The sequence below is a fragment of the Stegodyphus dumicola genome, chromosome 4 (assembly GCF_044657685.1).
Source record: "Stegodyphus dumicola isolate Sdum_Otavi_A_Nest chromosome 4, ASM4465768v1".
In the NCBI taxonomy this organism is placed as follows: domain Eukaryota; kingdom Metazoa; phylum Arthropoda; class Arachnida; order Araneae; family Eresidae; genus Stegodyphus; species Stegodyphus dumicola.
Genome location: NC_140771.1, coordinates 146,995,388 through 147,021,584, shown reverse-complemented (window position 1 = coordinate 147,021,584; position 26,197 = coordinate 146,995,388). Strand labels below are relative to the sequence as shown.

The 26,197-nt window shown below is 32.5% G+C and overlaps 1 protein-coding gene across 3 annotated transcripts in view; it reads right to left on the bottom strand.

The window, feature by feature from the left end:
- LOC118191352 (tetratricopeptide repeat protein 28-like) overlaps positions 1-26,197 on the bottom strand; it is a 91,293-nt gene that overhangs the window by 11,623 nt on the left and 53,473 nt on the right. For 2 of the 3 annotated variants that reach the window (XM_085815593.1, XM_085815594.1), the window contains 5 exons: positions 17,816-17,960; positions 12,063-12,223; positions 6,968-7,228; positions 4,281-4,449; positions 2,323-2,450 (listed from right to left, as the gene is read on the bottom strand). In XM_085815593.1, the coding sequence (XP_085671719.1) occupies positions 2,323-2,450; positions 4,281-4,449; positions 6,968-7,228; positions 12,063-12,223; positions 17,816-17,960 (864 nt within the window). The remainder of the gene's footprint in view (positions 1-2,322; positions 2,451-4,280; positions 4,450-6,967; positions 7,229-12,062; positions 12,224-17,815; positions 17,961-26,197) is intronic. The other variant, XM_085815595.1, reaches the window with a different exon arrangement.

The following is a 26,197-nucleotide window of genomic DNA, read 5'->3' as shown; positions in this document are numbered from 1 at the left end:
TTTCGACTTTTAATAAATGCGCTTATTGTTTTTAAATCTCTCAGCTGTTAACTATAGATTCAAGAAATAAATATAAAAACCTTATGTTTTACCGAAGAGCAATATGCCGAGAAAGGTGTAACTGCGAGGCGCGTGAAAGTTAAATTGAATATTTCACGTTTCGCGAAATGGCAATACTTGCCAAGGCGACTAAATGTTATATCCATGGTAGCGTAATGTAATTTTCCCAAAACTATGTAAAATTTGCACTCTTCCAAAAGAAGGGGAATTCGGTGTAGTCTGCATTAAATATTAATGGAGTACAAGACGCCTCATTTTCCAAGGTATGCATATCTATAAACGAAACAATCTTACCGTATGATCTATAAACAAACTAAATAAGCTTATGTAACGCTTGCATCGTAACTTCTTCGCTTCTAGCATATCATATACGATACGCAAGTAGACCACAGCATCAAATAAAAGTAAAATGCCATTGGCAACCCATTGAATCATATTTGGTAATGCTGAAACGGAACGTTTATTCGAAAATTTAAAAGCAAATAAATAGTTGTAAAATACCTTGAAGCCTAATTTAGTCGAATGACTTGAATGCTAGCCTTGTAATTATGAGTATTATTTATCTTTTATTCTACCAAAATGGAACACTCGCTATTTACGCTTTAAATTTTTGTGCTTAAGAGTAGTAATAAACTACAATAAGCATTAATGTTAGAGCTTTCAAGTTATGAAAATAATTTAAATGTATAAATATGTTCATTAATATTAATGCTATTTTTTACCTTATTTCTAATTTTTATTTCGATTGTAAATATGAAGATTTTCTCTTTATATTACAAATAAAATACTATCTAAATAATACATGTAAAAATCCAGATATTTTGATAAACAGTAGATTTTATAGAAGCTATTTTTCGATGTTAAGCTTAACTGCAAAACACGTTTAGGTTCAACTCTTCAAGGTCATTTAGGTTCAATTCTCGAAGGAGAAATATCTTTCGCTGAGACCGAAGAGGTTAAAATGATACGTTTAAATAAAGCTTATAAATTCGCCTAATTGATATTTTTCGATTCATTCTTCATTTGAAAGACAAAGGAAAGTCGGTTTTGTAACCTGTGAATTTTGAAAACGTTATAAACATTATGAAGTTATTATTTTCGATGCTGTAATCTGAAAGAGTGAATATAATGAGCGAAAGAAAACAATCAAATTTGAAAAATACACTAAAACTGGTTAATTATGTTAGAAATTCAGATCTGAAATAAATTTCATTCAAAATATTATTTTACGAATATATCCGCCGGTATACAGATTGAAATTCTGTGGTAATTAATTCGATCGTTACAGACAAAATCTGTAAAACATCCCTACGACATCAAGTTAAAAAACCTAAACTTTTTAACTTTTTTGAAAGATCTTGCTTGGAGATGCAAGCGAACCTCCCCCCCCCCTTGAAGAATTTCTGCGTTCCGTAGCTCTGGGCCTTTCCATCTTAGCACAGCACTGGACACCTACACACAGACAGAGAAACTCTATTTTTATACATATCCTACTAAATCTTTTCATTTCGTTTTATTCAAGAGTTTTTAAGAAACATTCGAGCATGTACACAGGAATGAATAGATTTTATTTTTATTTCCTTTTGTGAAGTAAAGGAAGTATTGCAATCGCGAAAGATTTCGGGTATCATATTTCAACGGAGATATCCATTTTGACCGCTCGCGAATCTAACTGGACGATTTCTTTTTTGCATGATGTCTGCATGTACGTACAGAATAAAGGACTCTTTTTTTCCAAAACGGATTGTAAAATGAATTTAAAATGGATTCAAAAGAGATTTTTTTTGTGTTGCTTGTACTTACATATGTTTGTATCTCGCATAACTCAAAAACAATTAGCTGTAGAACGTTGAAATTTTGCGTATGGGACTACTATACCATCTAATTATCTTCCCTTTTTATTGTAATTGGCAGTTCTAAACGTATATATATATATATATATATATATATACGTACCACCCCCTTACCCGACCTTTATTTTCGCAAACTTTGGTCGTAATCATATACTTCCAGTTACAGAATTGTTTCAAATGACGAAAATATTCATGATTTTGGGGAATGTCAAATTTTTAAAAAAGTAAGTTTTCGACAAATAAGAATGGTATCTAACTTTGAATGTCGTCTTCCAGCTCCTATACCTGTACTTGGAAAATTTTATACTGGTTATTTTAAAAAAAACTTATAAGAAGTTTGACTCCCGTACAATAAAATTGACTGAGATATTTAGCTTATGACACTTTTTTAAAAATTTTCTTAACTTACTTTGAATTCAGAATAGAAATGATGCATGAAAATAGGTGTTATATCATCCCTTATCTTCCATAAAGTGACAAGTACTGCTGCTGCTCCTGCGGTGAAGAAAGCTCTATACAATCCTACAACACCGTCTCCTATGAAAATGCAGAAGACAGAACAATTTTGAGAAACTTATATTTCATAATATTTTAAACACGAATACTAATATGTATGAAATTCTGTAACGAGAAGTCTGTTTAACAGTTTTAATCCTTTAAAACATACTTACATTTGTAAAATATTAGTACAAGTGAACGAGTAAATATTTACCCCAACTTTAAGTATCGTACTAACTGCCCATTGATTTGATCACAATCAAAAAAGTAATTTTACAGACAATAGAGGAATACATTTTAGTACTAAGAATGAAAATAATTTATAATTTTCTAAGAATTGGTACATTTTTATCATCTTTATTGCATTTTACTTTTTTTCTTCTATTTTTAAATTCTTTCAGAACCTATTCATTGCCCAGAAATAAAATGTCAGCACTTATTTAAGTCGTACAGTCTATTTTGACAGATGATATAAAGCTTAAGTTTATTATATTTTATGTTGAAAAACCACTGAGCCTTTGTTAAAACTTGTTCTGCATTAAAAACTACAGCTAGAAAGCAAATAAGAAAATTACCTTGAAATTGTTTTCATTTATAACGTCTGGTAAATGACCTCGAAAGGTACACTGATAGCTCGAGGCACTGGATAACATGGTCACCCTTTATCCGAAATTCGTTCTGGCTGGCGAGTATGCTTACCGATTAATAAAATATAAAGTTTTTCCTCAATTCTCCTTTATTTAGATATTAAAATTTATTTTAACTTTTAATATAGTTCATTTCTATTTCATTCAAATTTACATCAAATGAGATGTTATTAATGTTTAATTTTTATTCAAAGTAAAATTATTGCTTTCGAGTTCCGCAACATTATTCCTTATACTAACAGTAATAAGATTCGTACGTCTAAAATTAAAATGAAAGTTAGTGTGGATATTTGTAACTCAAACACAAACTTATAGAGTCATTAGGTTATTTTGAAGCAGAAGCACACGAAAAATGTGCATTCCCCTCTCCGGATTCGAATCTGGACCTCTCGAATACGCTCCGAGTGTGCTACCATTAAACCACGATGGCAAGCAGAAAGGAGAGAGAAAATGCCTTATAAACGGATGGATCGATACAAAACTTCATTCAGAGCATGCGACATCAAGTATCTCAAACTTCAAGTCTGTTCCCGAAGAATGCTAACAAAATTTTGCAAAGAGTGTACTAGTCCAAGATTGCCGCTACGCCGTAATTTTTTAACAGTGACAAAAATATCACAACATGATTCATAATTTTTGCAAAGATTATAATAAGGACCATAAACAATATAAACTGTATTTGAATAATAAAAACATAAAATCTTTCCATTGTACAAAAATGTAGTTGAACCGCCTTTCATAAATTGCAAAATGAATGCTGAATAGTTACTTTTGGTTGTTTAATAAATAGAGCGGTCTATCTTTATCTAATCCAGTATGTGAGCAGCAATGCCTCAATACAAGTTCTAACACAATTTATGTCTCCAAGAGGAAACCTTTCGTTATGGATTCAGATAATGAGACTATTTTCAATACAATGAATTCAGCCTACTAGACTGCGATGAAATTCAAAAAGAATGCAGTGTTATAAGTATTCAGACGAATTTTCAATCCTTCGACAATGACTGAATAAAGGTTAAGTATTCATGCAGAAAGTCGGCACAAAGTACACGTTTTCAGCAATGTTTTCCCTCGGCAAATGGTCATGAGCTCAAAGGATGGAAGCAAAATATGAAGTACATACTTAAAATTATTTTGTCTTGTAGCTGCTACAGGATTTTGAAAGAAATTAGAAGCTTTTCGTAGGACATTAGACAAGCTGAAACGACGCCTGGGTACATACCTGTGAGAGTTCCAAGTCCTGTTTCACAGCAACTCAAAGTGACCAACTGACATATGCACTCGGTAGCTGCTATCTCTTTTGCTTCGACGACACCGTAGCAGTTTTCATCGGAAGGAGCTAGTAGAAGGCAACCTCGCATGGAATAGTCACATTGAGGTTTTTTCCCTGCCTAAGGAAGTAAACAAAATATGAAATAAGTTAACAGTAAAAAATGGGAGCTGTTGCACGCGTTTTACCCCCTTCTCCCCCAAAAAATCAATATTTGCTTTTCGCAGTTAGATACAGTTACTTCAGTTATATGAACAGTAAAAAATTATAAACTCCAAATAATCATTTTTAAATCCCCTCAATATTTCTAATTAAAGGAAGAAACTTAGCATTAAAAGGTAAAATTTTTAACTTAAAATGTTTTATTTTCATTTTAAGCATATTACATTCCAATGCAAATACGTCAAAATAAATGAGTAAAAATCAATAGTGCTATCATGTGCCACTCTGAATTAAAAAGTGCTACTCTGGTAAAACTCGTAGCCTAAGAAATATAACTGAAATTAAATGAAATCATTTAATTAGAAAAATAGTAATAACAAGTGATTAAATAATTAATAATTTAATTACGAGTATATTTCTTTATTGGCGTTTGAATTTTTTTGCTGTAAATGCTGTTTGAAGTTGATGAGAATATCTCAAAACATTTTTATGTAAGTCAGAATTCTAAAAATATGATGTAGTGCTCTAGCAAACTAACATTCATCAGGCTTTAATTTGAAATTGTATTATGCATTTATTGCACATTATTTGTAAGTAATACACATGAATGGAGTACGCTGACATATGTTACTTATGTTACTCTTGACTCTTCTTATTATTTATAACTAATTTAATATACTGTTAATTTATAGTAAAGTCCGAAATCCAGATGACAATATCGAATTTTCGGACCACCAGTCAATAATAACAATAAATAAATAGAAAAAAATATCTGAAAGCTTTCAGATTTTATATTACACTCAAAGAGGTGTTTTTTTTTTAAAGTTTTGTGTGTTACTATTATTTATTAAATATCATGTTCTTCGCACTTAAACTATAAAATTCAATTCAACAGCAATATCACAAAATAATTTTAAAAGAGCATATCTTTAGAATTTCCGATATACAGTCTCGAGCATTGGAGATTAAAAAAAAAATGTTTCTTTTTCCCGTTTACTCTTGCCATTGCTCGCTTAATCAACAACTCGTTAAGGTTTTACAAAATATGAAAGATATTAAAACGAATTCCTAATTCGGGCTTCCAGATGCCCATATTCAAGTGGAGGACTACATTATTCAAAATTTGATGTCTCTAGGTACCGCTGTTTTTTCACAGTGCGAGAAACATACATACATGCAAATTCTTCATTGTTTAATTTCTTTAAATATAATGCAGAGCTCTAATAGTTGGTGGAACAATTTGAAAAGCGAAACGCCGTTTATAGTGAACCAACGCAAAATGCCAAAATGAAATTAATATTCCTTCTGGCAAAGTGCCCGTTTGTGCTAATAAAATAAATTTAAAAGAATCCTCCCTTTACAGTCTAAAAATGCAGAATAAAATAATACAAAGGAAACAACCCTAAATGCGGTTTTTTTCTGGATTAATTGAGATTCTTGCATGCCAATTTAAAATGCCTGCTGGCAAGGAGTAGTCCCATGCCTAATAATACCTTGATTAATGTTGTATTGATATTAACCAGAATTACACTTTCGGTCTTTGGTTGTGGGGGGGGGGGCGCAAAGCCAGCGCTAAGCAATTTGCCGCCTGGTGCAATCTCTGAGTGTCCGAAATTCTGCTGACTTTCTGCTTCTGACTGGAATTCTGCACTTTGAATTCTAAAATTTTTGCCGCTTGTAAGTTCTGACATTCTTTGCGGTAGCATCGAATGCTCTTGCTCTCACGTCGGCCCTGTGGCGGCTTAATATTTTTTTATCGGACCAAAACAATTAGTGAAGCCCTATTGAACCACGTCTGCTTATCGTATTACTAGATTTAAATTCATGATCTAAAAACCTGAAGTTGCTGAAATACGGAACTGCCATTCATATCTCAGACTGTACTGTACCTAATTTGGAATCATGTAAAAAATATCTGAGTTCCTGGCTGTAATAATAAAAATAATGAAATCGTTTTGGATGAAAATACATTATTTTTAGCAATAATTTCTGGACTATAAGAATATATAACTTATCTCTTACATTTGACATTATAAGATGCAATTTTTGTGCGAGAATATTATCATCGAAGAGTAGCTGGCAAGTGACCTCATTGGTAGCCCATAACTCCCATTGCTTTTACTTGTGGAACCTTGCTTTACACCATAAAAACTACTAATCTGCAACCCATGTAATTAGAAATGTAAATGCAATCCATGTAATAGAAAGATTGTCGTAAAACTGATCTTACAACTATTTCGAAAGTGTGTTTTTGGTGTGGCTGCATCGAACGTGTCTATGTGTTGTAAACAAAAGAAACCAATTTGATGAAATTGGACCAAGTGCCTTATGATATTATAATTATGGTATACCCCGTATAAATATGTTTCACATTTATCAGCTAAATCAGATGATAAAATTCTAACTTTGCATCTTTGTCTTCATGAATGTTTTGCTGAAACCGTTTCACTTAACACATATATATTTTTGCTACCCACCACTAATTTAATTATTCCATGAAGTTTCTCTTTTCTGCTACCCACGCTCACCTCAGTATCCTGGGGACAAGCATGGGTGGCCACGTGAAGCACATCAATGTTTTTTAATTCCGAGAGCAATAATTTTTTTGTTGCTTCTTCTTTTAGAGCCAAACGGCATTGCTCCGATCCGAATATTGTTTGGACGTTCTTTGCTTCATCACCAGAATAACGTAAATCTGGAACATCTAAAACCATAACTGGATCTCCCATGGCCAGCAACTAAAAGAAAGAGAATCATTAGTATTTTTATTCCTTCATAGTTAACTAATCAATATATAAATAATAGTCCAGCGCTTAATTCTTACAAGTCTTAATATAAGTGGAAAATAGTGCGTAATGATAATTACAGATTTTAAGATTAGGAAATGATACTATTTTTAATTTTTATCGATCTTATTACAATTTGTATTATAATCTTAGTTTCATTAATTATGATCTTGTAAGATTTATTGAATATGTTTAACCCGTTATTTTATATTTCGAACCTTTACTGTCACTTCTCTCTTTTCGTTTTTCCGCCAGAATGCAAATTAGGCTGCATGCATCTAAGTGAAGGTTTGAAATTGTTAAGTCAGAGTGTGTTTTGCCGCTTGAAGGTCACGTTACTAATATTGTTTAGGTAAGAGTTCCTATCTTTGGCATTATTGTTACTTGCCCATAGTTTAAATTCACAGCCAACTTCGTATAAATCACTCTGTGTAGCCTTTGGTTATTAGATATTTAAATTTAGTCTTACATTTCAGAATTTCTACGTTGAATTTCTCGCCGGCGGACTTTGAAAGCACCAGGAGTGCCTTTTGTTCATTTTGTTGAGTTTATAATAAAAGGATGTTTTAAACCTTTGAAAATTTCTGTACTTACTAGTTAGCTGGTATTCTGTAAGAAGTGATTTATTGTTTATATAATCGTGCAAATTATCGTCTTGTTTCTTCTCTTCAACTTTTGAACAGCATTACCAGCTGCGACAGATTAGTTATCGAAACTCTAGTAACTGTTAGTTCACTTAGAAATAGAGGAATTGATATCCGCTTTGCTTGCGTGCTTGCTCATCATGGTTTCTATGGAAATGAAAGAGCTGATTTCTTTGTTAAAGATGCCTTAAATTTACCCATTGATATCAACATTAGCATTCCAAAGAGTCCTTTCATTATAAGAAGCTTTTAGCTATGTGGAATGAGGAATGATTTCATCTTGTAATGCTGAGGTCACCAAAACGTTCTTCCCTTCTATTTACCATAGACTGCATTCCGAGTTTTTCCTCTCTATAAATTTTAAAGTGTCTCAGTTTTTATCTGGACACGGTAAATTTGCAAGTTACCTTTTTCGTTTTAATGTAAGATCAAATAATTTATGTGAATGTTCAAAAAGAAAGCCTCAGGATGTGGCACATTTGATTTTATCATGCCCTACATTTGATGGCCGTAGATTATGCTTACAGAACGATTTGAAAATATTCGGAGTGACTTGGCCAGTGAACTTATCTGTTTTCATGAATTCCAGACTGCTGTTCTCTGCTTTTGTTCGTTTTATTTATGCATTTAACTTTTAATGTTTTAGTTAACTTACTTCTGTAAGCCCCGTGTTGTACAAATGTGGTGCATGGGGAGTCTGTATGTTTTCAAAGAAAAAAAAATGGGAGTCAGAATGATTAGCATCAAGAACAGATGTTGCGATCAGGAAAACTGTTGAGTCTCGAAAACCACTTTGTCTAAAAAGATAAAGACTGCCTTAAAATTGGTAAATTTATGAGATTAGTCGGTTTAGCTAATCGGTGGAATAATTTCTGCTATGGCAGCATAATATAATAAACTGCAGCGGGAAAAGAGATGGAAAAGTTTTGATACTAAATATTTGCAACGTCCGATGAATTCCAGATTTTTGTTACTTGGATATTAAAAACTTAAAGTTTAAACTTTTCAATTTCCAGATTTATGTTACGCTATTATTCAGAGGTATTGTCATTCGATATATTTATTAAACGTGTAATTCATCAGTTAAATTAAAGTCGCATGCTATTTAATTAACTCCCAAGTTTAAAAGAAATGTATGCATATTTCATTATGGCTTACTTTATTTTATATTTAATAATATCTTTAACATATGTATTTAATAACAACCCTAATTTATTTAATTAATAATGCATGAGACTGATATTTTCATAAACATTCGCACCATTATTGCCGTGAATAAAATATGTTTGTGTATTACATATATCGGCAAATAACATTCATTTGCCGATATATTTGCCTAATATTTTTCTTAGATCCTTAAAACTCAACAACAAATTGTTTCTTTATACTAAATTCCACAAATATTAAACTACTAATAATATATAAATAAATAAAAACATTTGTTGCAACTGGCGCTAAAGAACATTCAATAGAATTTCTGTGAATTTTAGACTTAATCACATCAAATAGCGTTCTTACTTTAGAAGATAGACTGAAGTGACCAAATGTTAATCTAAAGTAGAATTTAGATTATGCAAAACAAGTTTTCATTGCAATAAATTAAAAAAAAAAGATTAAGTACGTCTTAATGGATAAAACTATTTCTTTCCATTGATAGAGAGGTAAAAGTTGGTGAAAATGTAGGTGGAAGAAAATTAAATATGTGATATTTATCTGTTCAAGTTATCAAGCCTTCATGCAACACAAATACTTTCACATTTAACAATTCATTCACTCTGTACATTTTCAGTTCTTTAGCCTTAAAGAGAAAGCAGCAAATTATTAAATAATGAAATAAAAGTGCATTTCGGTTGGCTTAAGAACAACTTAAGCAACACAAAAATGCAGTTTCTTCCTTTGGTTTGTTTGAGTCATCTGTTTTCAGCCTACAATTTACACTCATGTCCATAAATTAAGGATAATTCGGAGTCACGCGGAATTCGAACTCTAAAATAAATATATCACCTGTAAAATCACTACACAAATCTTCAAGAATCATATGCAAATTTCAGGAAGTAACCAGATGACACCGATGGTACGTCACAATGACGAAAGAGTAAGAGAGTGATATATAAGGAATACAGGCAAAGAAGTAAAATTGTTCGCAGGCGCTTTATATGCATTTCAGTGCAATAACCGAATAGTTATGACACAAAGGACGCATTTGGATGATTTTTTACGTGGTAGAATGATCGGCCGTCTGGAATGTAGGCGTATCCAACTGGAAGTATCAGACGAACTTGGAATTGCCCAGAGTGTCATCTCCAGGCTTTGGCAACAATTCCAAGATGATGGTATTGTGAGTAGACGTTACAGCACAGGTCGCCCCAGAGTTACAACACCGAACGAGGACCGGTATTTGGCAGTTACTGCCAAAAGAAACAGGCGGAGCACAGCCTCAGACCCGTCTCGTCAGCTCTCTTCAGCCACTGGTACGACAATTTCAAAGCAGACCGTGTACAGACGCTTAGGGCAGATTGGTCTATATGCTCGTAGACCTGTCAGATGCGTTCCACTTACTGCAACTCACTATCGCCTGCGGTTAGCGTGGAGTAGAGAGCATGCATTGTGAACACCGCAACAGTGGGCTTGTGTGATGTTTTCCGACGAGTCCAGGTTTAGCTTGCAGTCTGATTCTCGCCGTACTTTCATATGGAGAGCTCCAGGTACCCGTTACCACCAAGAAAACATTATTGAACTACACCGTTACGGTGGTGCAGGAGTGCTCGTTTGGGGTGGAATTATTCTGGGTTCCAGAACTGACCTGCATGTTCAAATTGGAACCATGACAAGCCAAATCTATCGGGACGTCATTCTGGAACAACATGTACGTTTGTTTCGGGGCGCCATGGGCGCACAATTTGTGTTTATAGATGACAACGCCCGTCCTCACCGTGCAAACATCGTAAGCGAATGCCTTCAGTCGGATGATATCACCCGTATGGACTGGCCAGCATTCTCACCGGATTTGAATCCAGTAGAGCACGTGTGGGACATGCTTGGCCGACGAGTTGCAGCCCGTCAACCTCCTCCTACATGTCTACCGGAACTTCGGAGAGCATTGCTTTTTGAGTGGTGTAATATCCCCCAAGATCAGATCGATAATTTGATACTCATCATGCCTAGGCGTTGTACGGACTGTATTGCATCGTCTGGGAGACATACAATGGATTAACAATCATACCAACCATGTAATATTGTTTTTTTGTAAATAGGTCTTTTTTGTAATTTGCTCCAGGGAGAAAAAATCGCTAATTTTTTTGATAATATCAAACATATAGCATATTTTTTTGCTTTTTACCTTTTGTTTAATAAATAAGCTTTACAAATAAGTTAAATTTGGTTTGCTTCTAACTCTTCTTTTGCCTGATTTTGCATTATCCTTAATTTATGGACATGAGTGTACTTTAAAGCCACGTTAATTACATTCAGAGGATGGAAAAATACCTCCTTGCAAACAGTGACTATTCAGTGCAGCAGAATAGTAAATATGCGAACTAATTGGCATCACATGTCATCCAAATACCTGAGAAATAAGTTCATTTGCTATCTTATTCTGATGTAAAATACCTATTTATTGTAAGACAAGTGACAAAATATTACCTTTTCATTTATCAAATTTTAAAACAACAAAGATTACCATTTTTTAATTAATATTATTTTTATATTTATTTTCTCTCAAACGAAATTGAAAAAAGCGTTTTCAACAAAATGAAACAATAAAATTACTTTTAATTTACTTAAAATACATTATGAATTAATAATGAGCTTTATTTAACTTGGCCTAAAAAGAAGAAACCACTTTTCGGATAGTTCGGTTCTAGATATCAAAATTCCAGAGAGTCAGAATTATATTAATTTCTAATCATGTATGTTCTAACACGTTGCAAAATGCAAGAAAAAGGAAATACTGATGCGCCATATCCTAATAAGTAATTATATCTGTCATATTTAACGTACACGGTTGAAATATTTTTCATGGAAAAACTTACACTATGTTGTAAATATTCTTTTCGTTACGATATGTTTGAATTCTATTGTAATATCAAGAATAAAATGGTGAGGCATAAGGAAAGAGATTCTGACACAGTTCAAAAGATTACCTGAAGTTTCCTTTGTCCTTGACGCTCTTTGAGATACTTATACCTTTGGTTGAGTAGAAAGAGAGCTCTAAGGCTTGGTACATAACTCAAGGAAAAGCGTTCTACAAAATACTGCTTCTTTTCATTTTTTAGACAGCAAAAAGGCACGTTAAATAAAAACTCTGAAAGAAATAAAAATATTTCAAGCAACTTTTCTTTCTTTTCAATCAGATGCGAGCAACATATATACATTTAAACATGCGTTTATATTCAGAACACTTTTTTTTTATATTAAGTACGGCCATGGCAAGACAACTACGGCTATATTTATGTTATTAACTATGACGAACTTTCTCATTTTTGTCTTGTTTTCAGTATTAAAGACAAAACATAACAATGAAGTTTACATTACTTTTACGTAGTAATGCACAAATATCCATCGAAATATATGAAATCATTCCATCTAAGTAAACGCAGAAACCATTTTCTCTCCATCTGTACCTTCTTTTGCTATCTTTTCTTTCTTCATTTTATAAAATAAGGCTTTCGTTAGTTTTGTTTTCGTTCGACTGAGTAAACATTTTACTTAAACTTAGCTTCCGTTTACTTTTAAAGTTCTAGTGAAACGATATCGCTGATCGGCATCAGATTTATTTACGGAATGTAGTGTATAAGCAGTACTGATCACATATTAGCTGCAGTATTCCATAATTAGCTGCGCCTACTCGCTTGCCGCCTATAGCTCATAAATTAGTCAATCCTTTAATTTCGAAAGAAATGTGTTTTAACATAGCTCCAAGAATATGGCTGTGTTCTTCTCATGCCCTTACCAATAGATATGTTTAGGGTGTTTGTACACCGAGAATTTCTAATATTCCGATTATCTTTTAAATTATTTGCATTTCTTATATGTGCCTTCTAAATCTTTTCAGTCAGTTAAAATGTTTATTGAGTGAATTTGAATCTTTATATCCGACTCCACTTCATATCAAAAATCAACTAAATCAACAGTTGCTAGACTACAAAATTTCTTTATTTGGTTTAGTTAATGTTAGTCTACTTATCATGTTTTTTCAAGAATGTCAGATGTTTTCCATTAATCACCTCTTTATTGATTTTTTTTTTTTGTGCGACTAGTCAAAAAATTTAGTTTTAGTCAACAAATTCGGCATTCTTCAACAAATTCGGCATATCAGTATTGTTTGAATTGATTACAGGAGAAAACATTGCGGGCAAAAACGCTGCAGAAAAAAACAACGCAAGAGAAATACATCGTCATACAAAAGATCGTGAGAGAAAAGAAAACAAAGAGAAAACATTGCAGTTCTATAATATTGTAGTTAAAAACATCGTTGGAGAAAATAAAGTGGTTTAAAACTTTACGGTTTTAAAGGAAATATCGGGATAAAAAATAAAGCACCTGCATATTATTGTAGTAGGATGGTAACATCGCAAACATGGGTTTTCAGACTTTATAAATTTTAAATACATGTTCGCATAATAATTTGAAGAGCGAGGAGAAAATATTTTTACCTCTGTACTTACTATTTCTGAATTTATTAATAATTTTTTACTGAAAAAACAAGAAGGAAAATTAAACAGTCAAAAAATGAAACTGAGTAGAAAATCAATACAACATGTAGCAGTTAACAGACTTTGAAACTTATGCAGTTACCTATCTATTAAAGGACATTATTAGTCCAAAGGGGCTTAGTCCCTGAAGGACTATTGTTTTCGTTTTGCGATTTTGCGTCGGACTCATAAACGTCGGTTCACTTTTCAAACTGTTGCCACAAAATGTTAGAGTCCTGCATTATATTTGAAGAAATTAAATAATGAAAAATCTGCATAAATGATTGTCTATTTCTCGCATTGTGATAAAACAATGGTACAGAGAGCCATCGAATTTTGAATGACGAAATCCTACTGCGAATATGGGCATCTGAAATCCCAAATTTGGAATTTGTTTTATTATAGATTTTATATTTTGTAAAACTTTAACGAATTTTTGATTTACAAACTAAATGCTTTAAAAGCGAGAAATGGCAACGTTATATAGAAAAAAAAAAAAAAAAATACTTTTATCTCCAGCTCGCGAGACTGTGTATATCGGAAATTCTAAAGATATGCTTAATTTAACATTATTTTGCGATATTGCTCTTGAACTGAATTTTATGGTTTAAGTGCAAAGAACATGATATTTAATAAATAAAGGTAACACTCAAAACGTTAATAAAACGCCCCTTTGGACGTAATTTAAAATCTGAAACATTTCAGATTTTTTTTTTAATTAATCTATTTTCTTAAGTCAGACTATCAGTACTGTCATAAAATAAGGCAAAGAAACAACCTTGTGTTTGCCGCAGATTTCAGTTAAGACTCTATCGATTTCGAGAGAAAACTTTTGAAGTCTGAAAACACATTCTGCGATATTATCGTCATGCGATGTTTGTAGTTTCTTTACTTTTTACCACAATATTTTCTACGACGATGTGTTAACACTGCAAAAATTTTAAGCAACTTTATTTTCAACCACGATGTTTTATAAACCGATGTTATAGAACTGCGAAGTTTTCCCCTTGCTTTCTTTTCTCGTGCGATGTGTCTTATGACGATGCCCCCCCCTGCGTTGTTTTCTCAGGGATTTTTTTATTCCACGAAATTATTGCGGAGACCTATAAATTTAACAGAATGGAATTTAGACTGGATTAAAGGCATTAATGTACTGTATATTTAAATATCTCTCGTTAGTTTCCCACCTCTTTCCAAATTTCTTTTAAATATCATCATTTTTAGTTTTATCTGAAATTTTTTCCTATTTCATTGCTTTATTAAATACTCAGAGATGCATTAATTTGGGAAAACATTATCATGCCTCTGAATTTACATAATACCCTATAAATTTCCTTCACAAGACTAAGGTCAGAGAAGAATTTTTATATTTCATCTGTTAGTATTTTCATCTTTGAAAAATTTACCGTCTTGTATTCTTCGAACTTTTAATAAAAATTGTGCGCTTTCAGAAAAGCATTTTCCACAAAATCAACGGTATTTTTCAACGGAATTTTTTCAAAATACTACACTTTATTACAAAAATTAATACAGTCCCTGCATCAAGCAAATAATTGCATAACTCCTCTACCAACCAAAAGCGATTTGCACACAAAAAGTGTTGCAATTACTTGATAATTAGTTTATTCTTACGCAGTACAATGTAAATATGATTTGCATAGTAAAGAAATAAACGCAAAGAAAAGCTCCATAAATTGTGCACTCATGTCCATTAATTAAGGATAATGCAAAATCAGGCAAAAGAAGAGTTAGAAGCAAACCAAATTTGACTTATTTGTAAAGCTTATTTATTAAACAAAAGGGTAAAGAGCAAAAAAAGATGCTATATGTTTGATATTATTAAAAAAATTAGCGATTTTTTCTCCCTGGAGCAAATTACAAAAAAAAAAAACTATTTACAAAAAACCAATACTACATGGTTGGTATTGATTGTTAATACATTGTATGTCTCCCAGACGATGCAATACGTTCCGTTACGACGCCTAGGCATGCTGAGTATCAAATTATCGATCTGATCTTGGGGGATATTACACCACTCAAAAAGCAATGCTCTCCGAAGTTCCGGTAGACATGTAGGAGGAGGTTGACGGGCTGCAACTCGTCGGCCAAGCATGTCCCACACGTGCTCTACTGGATTCAAGTCCGGTGAGAATGCTGGCCAGTCCATACGGGTGATATCCTCCGATTGAAGGCATTCGCTTACGATGTTTGCACGGTGAGGACGGGCGTTGTCATCCATAAACACAAATTGTGCGCCCATGGCGCCCTGAAACAAACGTACATGTTGTTCCAGAATGACGTCCCGATAGATTTGGCTTGTCATGGTTCCAATTTGAACATGCAGGTCAGTTCTGGAACCCAGAATAATTCCACCCCAAACGAGCACTCCTGCACCACCGTAACGGTGTAGTTCAATAATGTTTTCTTGGTGGTAACGGGTATCTGGAGCTCTCCATATGAAAGTCCGGCGAGAATCAGACTGCAAGGTAAACCTGGACTCGTCGGAAAACATCACACAAGCCCACTGTTGTGGTGTCCACAATGCATGCTCTCTACTCCAGGCTAACCGTAGGCGACAATGAGTTGCAGCAAGTGGAAAGCATCTGACAGGTCTACGAGCATATAGACCAATCTGCCCTAAGCGTCTGTACACGGTCTGCCTTGAAATTATCGCACCAGTGACTGAAGAGAGCTGACGAGACAGGTCTGAGGCTGTGCTCCGCCTGTTTCTTTTGGCAGTAACTGCCAAATACCGGTCGTCATTCGCCGTTGTAACTCTGGGGCGACCTGTGCTGTAACGTCTACTCACATTACCTTCATCTTGGAATCGTTGCCAAAGCCTGGAGATGACACTCTAGGCAATTCCAAGTTCGTCTGATACTTCCAGTTGGGTACAGCCACATTCCAGACGGCCGATAATTCTACCACGTAAAAAATCATCCAAATGCGTCCTTTATGTCATAACTATTCGGTTATTGCACAGAAATGCTTATAAAGTGCCTGCGAACAATTTTACTTCTGTGCCTGTATTCCTTATATATCACTCTCTTACACTCTCGTCATTGTGACATACCATCGGTGTCATCTGGTTACTTCCTGAAATTTGCATATGATTCTTGAAGATGTGTGTAGTGATTTTACAGGTAATATATTTATTTTAGAGTTCGATTTCCGCGTTACTCCGAATTATCCTTAATTTATGGATATGAGTGTAATTCTGAAATTAATTTAAATTATTCTGTCATAATAAAAACTACTTCGGCAGTTAAAACATAAATAATTCAAACATTAAGCAGAAGCTTTAAACTATTTAGATAAATTTATGTAGAATAACGAACCTCCAAAATTATGTACCTGACATAAATAAAATCTTAGCGACCGTAACAAATATGAAATTCAGGTCTAAAACACATATTAATAAATTTAGGTTATTAATGGAAAGCTCGCCCAATTATTGATTAAACCAATTTCGATAGAATTTTTTCTGATACCATATTTTGTAATATAAATTTGAAACTGTAGTAAGCATGGTCACAAAGGGCAAAATGCATAGTAGATATTAACATAAAGTACTAATTAAAATAAATTTACAGCTGAATGTCAAGAGGTGTAGATATATAGCAAGTAGTAGTGCAATTTTCTGAGCTCTGACAGCACAGGACCTGTCAATAGATTCGACCAGAAAGCCGAGGAGCAGAATTAGAACTGTAGCCATAAATTCTTAAAGTTTATTAATGTTAAAGTTAATTGATGAAAGCTTTGATTTTCTCAGGGGCCACCTATGATATAAACCTAATGAGTAAAATGCTGAGACGTTTGTCATATTTTCGCATTTTGTTATTTATTCGTAGTAAACTTAAGCAAAACCTTATGCATATTTTAGTTTAATTTTATTAATTTTTATGTTGCTACTCTCAATAAATTTTTCTGCATATTGAATCACATGTTATAAAACTTTCTGTTGCTTGTAAGTTCATGAAGAAATTTAGTAAAAAATTCAGAACTTTGCAATTGTTTTTCAGCTTAATTCATTATGATAGTATAATGTTAAATTAAATGCTAAAAATCAAATAGTAACTTAATTATAACTAAAATAATTTAAAACATTTCAAATATAATTATTTTTCTAATATTAAAGTTGAAATATCAAATAAAATTGTTTAAAGAAATCATGTAACATTTTATGCAGATAATATAAATACCATGAGGTATAATAGTTATTTTTGGTGCATTTTCATCGCTGCTTTCAGGCAAGCAATCTTCAATCGGAGAAATGCATACATCGTAGAGCCTACGAAGTTGTTTCACTCCGTCCTGTTCCCAGGAGGCATGTTCTACTACTCTTTCCTATAAATAAAGACCATAAAATACATACAAACTAAAAGGAAAGAAATATTATTTCTTTTAAAATTGGAATTTTACATATGCTAAGAGATTTACTCAATTGCTTTAATTTAATACTAAGAAACTTGTGAATAAATACAATATATAAATCGTACACTGCGGAAAAAAAAAGTGGGACAGTTCCTATATCTTCCGTTCTACAGGGCCGATTGAACTTTTTATATGTCTCGAAAGCGCGACTTAGGATATGTATTAGATTTATATATAGCATTGTTCTAATACAGGTATTTTGACACAAAATCGGACTTTTCTCAAATGCCATGCCAATGTTTTTTCATATTTCGATTCTACGACTCAAATTACGACAAACTGCCAAGTTTTGTAAATATCGCACGAGTAGTTTTTAATAAAATTAGCTCTCAAAATTTTAGCTCCTCAATGTTAATTAAATTTGATATATATTTATTAATATCTCTTTTTTTATTAAACTTACGTGATTTCTCCTTTCAAAATTCGAAATTTAGGCTTAACCTAAACATAATTCGCACATTTTTTTATTATTTGTTTTAAAAAAATTGTATTTTTAGATATTTTTTTATAAATTTTTCGAAAAATATTTTGAATTACAACCTATAAAATTTTTACCATCATCTTAAAGTAGACGTATACCTAAGTATACCTGCAAAAAAATTAGAGTTTTTATTCAAAATTTCCTAGGATTTACGTGAATTTACATAGTGGCGCGTTTTAAAATTTGGCATATTAGTTATACACGATAATAACGCCAAACGTGATTTACGCACTTTGTTAAAATGATTAAAAATAATGAACGATGACATTTTTTCCACTCGTTTACAATGAAAAAAATCTGATGTGTACACCATATGACTTCCTTGTAAGGAATATTAAATTATATGCAATTTTTTCTTGCATTTCATTTAAACTTATTGGATTGAATTAAATCTACTTCATCAATAGCGCATAAACCACAATAGAATAAATGAACTCTTTAAAATTCACGATATTTGTTTACCATAGCGTCACTCTGGCGGTTCACTCAACAGCGTTACATTTCATTCATATTATAACTCAGAATGCATATAAATTTATATCATTTGAAGAATTATGTAATCGTGGCCACATGTTCTATTACTATAATAAATCTAAAACGATGTATAAAAGAAATTAAGCAAACAGAACAAAAAACAAACAGTTTTTCGCAGACGAATCAGTATTCCTCATTCAATTAATTCAGTTCCCACTTCCCGACAAAGCAAAAATACGTAAAATCTCAAAATATCTATATTAAAAATTACGAAGTAAATCTTAAACACGCATTTCCTCGAATAAATTCAGAATTCATTAAATATGATTTAATTGGCAAGAATAAAAGAAGGCGTTATCTTTGTTGTTGCGAAGCTTAGTTTCTCTAGATTGGCAACAAATCCGCTATTTTGCCAAGTTTGAAATGTAGACAAACATGTCCGCCATTGCAAAAATAATTAGGCTTAGCTGCACTTAAACAACTTTTAAATTGTTGATAACTCCACAAATATTGCATACAGATTTACTAAAGGCATAAAAATTTTAACCGGAAGATAAGAACAACATAATTCAATCACTTTTAAAGCAAAAAATGCACAACTTACAAACATATAAGAGTAAAGAAACTGAGATCACCGAGCCGGTTAACAAAGTGGATATATATATACATATATTTATATGTGTTTGGTGCGGCCGATTGCAACCAAAATACGAGGTGCACATCTACATGTTATATCAGTCCTATATACAAAATTTCAACGTTCTGAGGCTACTCGTTTTTGAGTTATGCGAGATACGTATGTACAGATGCCCCGAAAAATTCTCTTCAGAATTCATTTTAAATCAGTTTTATAATTTTTTTGGGGGAAAAAGTCTTTTATTCTGTCCTTACATACAGATATCACGCAAAAACATCGTTAAATTGCATTCGATAGCGGTTCGTTGAAGTATGATGCCTGAAAATTTTCTCGATTACAATCCTTTCTTCTTACTTCGTACAAGGAAGTAAAAAGAAAAGGAAAATAGGTTGCTATAAATTAAGAAGCTCGCTAAGTGAATTATTCTTGGCGTAAACTGAAAAAAATGGGCCAAGGTAAATTTTTAAATTTCTCCATAAATTTCGCATCAAATTTTACAAAATTTAATATTTAGGCAGGATTTGGGTCGAGGAATCGAAATACGGAAAAAGATTGGCATGCCATTTCAGAAAAAATCCGATTTTGTGTAAAAATATTAATTAATCTTAGGAGATAATATAATCAATATTATTTAGTAAATAAATTATATTAGTTAATATGTGTTATAGTATATAAATCTAATTGAGTAATACCAACTACAACTCAACTCTATTTAAGTTTTATGTGTTAAAAGTAAGCTCTATCGTTGTTTGTAAGTACAACTGCTTCTAAATTTTGTAAATATCTGCAATTAATGTGTTTTTTCATATTAAATCCATAATTATTTTCGAATCCTTTAAAATACTGGCGTCCGTACGACAGGACTATGGATAATTTAAAACGAGAAAGAGCAGAATTACGGCGATATTTCACAACTTCTTTGAAAGAAGTGGAAACTGTTCTAAAAGATGAAGCGGTAAGTAAGATTGATTTGATATCTGTATTTAATATTTTTAATGATAAAGCTGACAGATTATTTCAGTTAGATGAAAAAGTTAAAAGTAGCTAGAAATGGAAAATTTTAATGAAGATGAATTTTCTAAGGATATAGATTTAACGGAAAGCTAACGAAATCAGTAGGTTGCTATAAAAACGAAAGTTGATTTAATGTTCTCAACCACTGAAAGAAAGGGCAATATTTCCAGTGTAGTAAATGAAACTAAGCGAAATTTCCGTCTTCCTAAGTTAGAATTGAAACGTTTTGATGGTAATATTAAAATCTGGCTAGGAATCTGGGGACAATTTTAAAAAATTCATGATGATGATAGCATTGATGCAGATGATAAATTTCAGTATCTTTTACAAGCAACTGTAGAAGGTTCAACGGCCAGAGATTTAGTTGCAAGTTTTATACCACTTGACGAAATCTATTATAATGCTATTGAACAACTGAAATCTCGTTTGCTGAAGGTGAACTATTAGTTCAAATTTATGTTCATGAACTTTTGAATCTTTTAAATCATGAACTTTTCGCTTGCGTTAAGCAAGCGAAAAGTGGCAAAATTTTTATTTTGAGGATTCTTAATGATAAATTGGAGACTCAGCTACGAGCATTAGAGACTTTAGGGGTAACGTCTGAAACATATGAAGCAATGTTATATCCTTTAGTAGAAAAAGCTCTGCCAGAGGTTCTTATCAAGGAGTAGGATATAACCGTGTAGAAAATAAAGAAAAGATGACACATATTAGGAAACTTAGAATTTCTTCGTTTGGAAGTCGAAAGTGAAGAGCGGTTGCAACTTGCTCGATCAGGGTTTGCGAATGATCAAGAATTTGAAAAATTTAAAGCGAAAGAAAACGTTCCCACTGCAGCTTGTATTGTATCCAATGAAAAGCAAAGAGCTGAGAAAAATGGCAAGCATTGTTTATTTTGTAACAAGTCGTTTCATAATACCTCAGAATGCTTTAAGGCTACTGAGATGTCACTGGAGGCGAAAAGGGAAGCATTGAAGAAAAGGGGGCTTGTTTCGTCTATTTGTAAACCGAAACACAATTCTAAGACCTGCAAAGCTTATTTAAAGTGAATTATATGCAAGAAAAAACACCATAGCATTATGTGACCAAATATAAATCAATCAAAACAAGACAAACAGTCTGAATCGGATGCACAGGTTCTTTTGCCACCAAAAAATTCGCCAACATTATTCTTAACTGTATTGGTGAAAATCATCAATGAGGACAGGTCCGGAATCGTTCGCGGGTTATTTGATACAGGTGCTCAGAGATCTTTCATACGAAACGATATTGCACAGAAATTCGGACTGAAACCTGTAGATCAAGAAATGATGAGTCATGGAAGTTTTGAGGGCAGTGAAACTAAACAAGAGTCCCACAATGTCTACTATATTACATTACAAAGCTTGTGTTCAAATTTCAAGTACAATATTTCAGTTTTGGATAAAAATAAGATATGTGGTGCAATTTCAGCATAGAGGATCCTGATATTTTTCCAATTTTGGAAAAAGAAAAATATACGTTTAAGTGATACAGGACAATATGTGTCTGAAATAGGTTTTTTAATAGGAGCAGATTATCTTGGCGCATTATTGAATGGGAGAATTGAGCCCATTGATAATAATTTAATAGCTATTAAAACAAAAATTGGATGAACGCTTCAAGGTAAACAAAGAAACTACTCAAAATCTTTTGAGAATATTGTATATGCTAATAATTTGGATTTGACGGAGTTATAGAGCCTAGATGTCATCGGTATAAGACGTCCTGCAGAAGTAAAGTCGAGGCAGGTAACCGATGAAGAAACAGTAGATTTTTTCCGTAAAACTATTAAAAGAAACGAAGACAGAAGATATGAAGTATGTCTGCCATGGAAAAGTGGACGTCCAGAACTAGAAACGAATAAAGAATTAGCCACTAAACGGTTAATGTCAACTACCAAAAATCACATTAGATCTGGACATTTAAGAGAATACGATGATGTGTTTAATGAGTGGGTTCTGGATGGAATTATTGAAATTATAGGTAAAGACGAGAAAAAGGGACACCATTTACCACATCATCCTGTGATAAAAACTGGTGTAACAGCAACAAAAAATCGTCTGGTTTTTGACACATCGACGAAAGATTCCAAAGGAAATTCCTTGAATAATTGTTTAGAAAAAGGGCCAAATTTATTAGAGTTGGTACTCAAATTGATAATGCAGTTTCGGAAAAACGCAACTGGCGTAACATCTGACATCACAAAAGCATTTTTACAAACCAGTTTAAATCCAGAGGATAGGGAATATTTTAAATCTCTGTGATGGAAGGAGTTATTAAGACGAGAAGAAATAATCACTCTTCACTGTAGAGTGATATTCGGTGCTTCTCCTAGTCCATTTTTACTAGAAGCAACTATAGCTTACCATCAAGTGAACGCTCAAGGAAGCAAACAGCTTTTCTACTCAAAGAATCTTTTTATCTGGACAGCTGTATTATAGAAGTTTTTAATATGACTTTGAAGATTCTTTTCTCGAAGAGATAGAGTAAATATAATCTACACTGACAACAGTACAAACTTCATTGGTTCAAGCAATGCTCTGAAAGATTTAGATTGGGAGAAGATCATGTTGTTTTCCACTACCAAGAAAATCAAATGGAATTTTAACCCTCCAACAGCTGCCTTGTGGGGAGGATGGTGAGAGCGCATGATTAGAATGTTGAAAGAGATGCTAAGAAGAATTTTGGTCAGAAATTGACTAGTTGAAAGAAAGAAATTGAAGAGTTGAAAACTATTCTATGTTACAACGAGGCTACAATAAACTTTAGGCCACTTACATATATTGAAGACAATTCGGAAGGTCTGAAGCCATTATCTCCCACTTGTTTCTTACAAAGTATTCCTAGCAGTAAAACAACTGATTTAGTCGAAATCGATAATAAAAGCCTAAATATAAGAATGCGTTTTGTACAAAATTTAAGGCAGGATTTAAGAATTAGATTTCGAAATGATTATTTAACAATGTTGATTCAAAAAGGTAAGAGCCAGGAAGAATCTTTAAGAGTTGGGAAGGTTATTCTCTTAGAAAAAGATGGCAACCGTATCAACTGGCCTTTAGGAATCGTCATTGATGTCTTTTCTGGAGCAGATGGGCACTCAAGAGTTGCCAGAGTGAGAGCAGTGATGGAGAGGAGTTGAGACCATTCCAAAGACTTTATCCGTTAGAAATCAACAGTTCGGAAAGGTTACTATTCATCGCCCAAGATACTCGAAGGGATGAAAGTGCCTCTACGAAGATGCCTCTACGCCCTGCAGCTAATGATTCAGATTCCAGTGAAGATGATGATTCATCCCCCAAAGTCCCAGATTTTGTCACTAGAGCTGGTCGACGGGTTAAAATTCCCAATAGACTTGATTTTTAACTTTCGTTGCAACTCATAGGTATCCTACAAATTGCAAGGTGGGAGGTTGTTTGAATTATACCAGCTACAACTCAAGTCTGTTTAAGTTTTATGTTTTAAAAATAAGCTCTAGCATTGTTTGTAAGTACAACTGCTTCTAAATTTCGTAAATATCTGCAATTAAAGTGTTTTTTCATATTAAATCCATAGTTATTTTCGAATCCTTTAAAACTATATATCCTAAGTATACATATCCTAAGTTTAAAACATATCCTAAGTCACGCTTTCGGCACATGTAAAACACAATTTGAATTTCGTCAGTTGGCCCAGTAGAACGGGAGATACAGAACTGTCCTCCCCCCCCCGCAGTTTACGTATTAATTCCTTGACGCTGAGATCTTATTAAAAATTTATCAGAACAAGGAAAGTATCAATGCTAAAAACTGCGAGATATTATAAAATTATATTTAGAATTCAGATCCGTAATGAAGCAATGTACTTAATTCAGATCCGTAATGAAGCAAATTGGTATAACAGAAAAATAACTGAAAACTTGGTATGAATATTAAGGCAAAAATAATCGTAAGGTTTTTATTCCAAATATACATAATTTGAAAGCTAGAAGCAAAATAAAATAATTGTGTAGAATCGTAAATAATGTAGAATATAAACATAAAACTTCAACTGAAATTAATTCTTTTTACATTAAACATTAATATTATCACTTACATATTATGTTCATGAAACTAAAATAACAAATTGATCATTTTGACTGAATTTTGAGAACTTCTTACTATAACTATTCCACACTGCCAATGAAAATAAACGGAAATTTTATCTGACTTATTAACAAAGCTTAGTTCCTTGTTTGTCTACGGCGGTGCTGCCATTAACCGAACTACGATTTCGTTCTTTTTTCTCCTTTCATGTGAAGACACTGTGTAATGAACATAATGCTGATATTTATGAATAATAATAGAAGTACTGCTGGAATGTCGTTCTTCAAATGGTTAACATTTTGTTACAACTGTGAAGCATTAACTATTATTGCAACTGTGAAGCATTAATTATTATTAGAAAGTGCATTAATTCATACTGTTACACTGACAAAAATTATTATAAATTGAGTAATACATTAAATAAATCATATAGATGGAAAAATTCACAAACTTTTGGTATCCAAAATTTACTTAATTTTCCCTCTTACCCGACGAACACACAGTTGTGACGAATTTAAACTAAATATTTTTAAAAAGGGATTAGTTATAAGTATTTCTTTATATGAAAGCATTCATCACAAGGCATACGAATGACTTTGTTAAGATATAAATATGTTTATTTAGACTGTAAAAATTTCTTTAAAATACTTTAAAAAATCTTAAAAATTCACATTTTCTTAACTTGAACATTCTTTTAAAAGTACGACAGAATGAAAATGTATTTGAGCCAATTTTGTGTTTGGAAAATCACATTCATGAAAAGTCTCCACAAAATGGCTTTAAATTTTGAACATGCACCTAGCACCAGTGTTTAAATCTCCAACCACTGATTTCAGCAGTGCATCTAAATCTTCAAGTAATTCTTTAAAGCAATTTCATTTCGTGAATTCTATTTTAGAGTTTCGAGCAATTCTAAATGAAAATTGCAAATTTTCTTAAAGAATTCTTTCATACCTGTTATGGTTTTCGTCAGTAATAGTGTGAGCATAAAGGAGTTTGACTTAAGTGAAACGGAATCAGTTAATAGCATCTAAATATTTCATTTCATAAACAAAGCATTTAATAACCCTTAATACAAAAATTCACGAATTTTTTATCTCATATCTACTTTACATAAATGTTTTAAATCATATTGAATTTCGTTGTGCGCGTCTTCTTTAACAACTGATGGAATTATTCAACTTTTTTTTTTTTAACATTTATTTCAAAATAAAAAAAAATGCATTAAATAATATTGAGGCTTTTTTAACAGAAACTATTTCGGGTTGCATAGTTTTTAATTAGAAACCAACGCCCAACTAGATTTGAATTTGAACTACTGAATTTCACCTATTATCTGATTACTAAATGATTTTGACATTGAAGCGATAAAAACATTAAGTGCTTGTTAGTCGAATAAGTATTGAAGTCGCTGTACATTTAAGCTAATAAAAGCGTCTTCACTATGAAGCAACGAAATCTA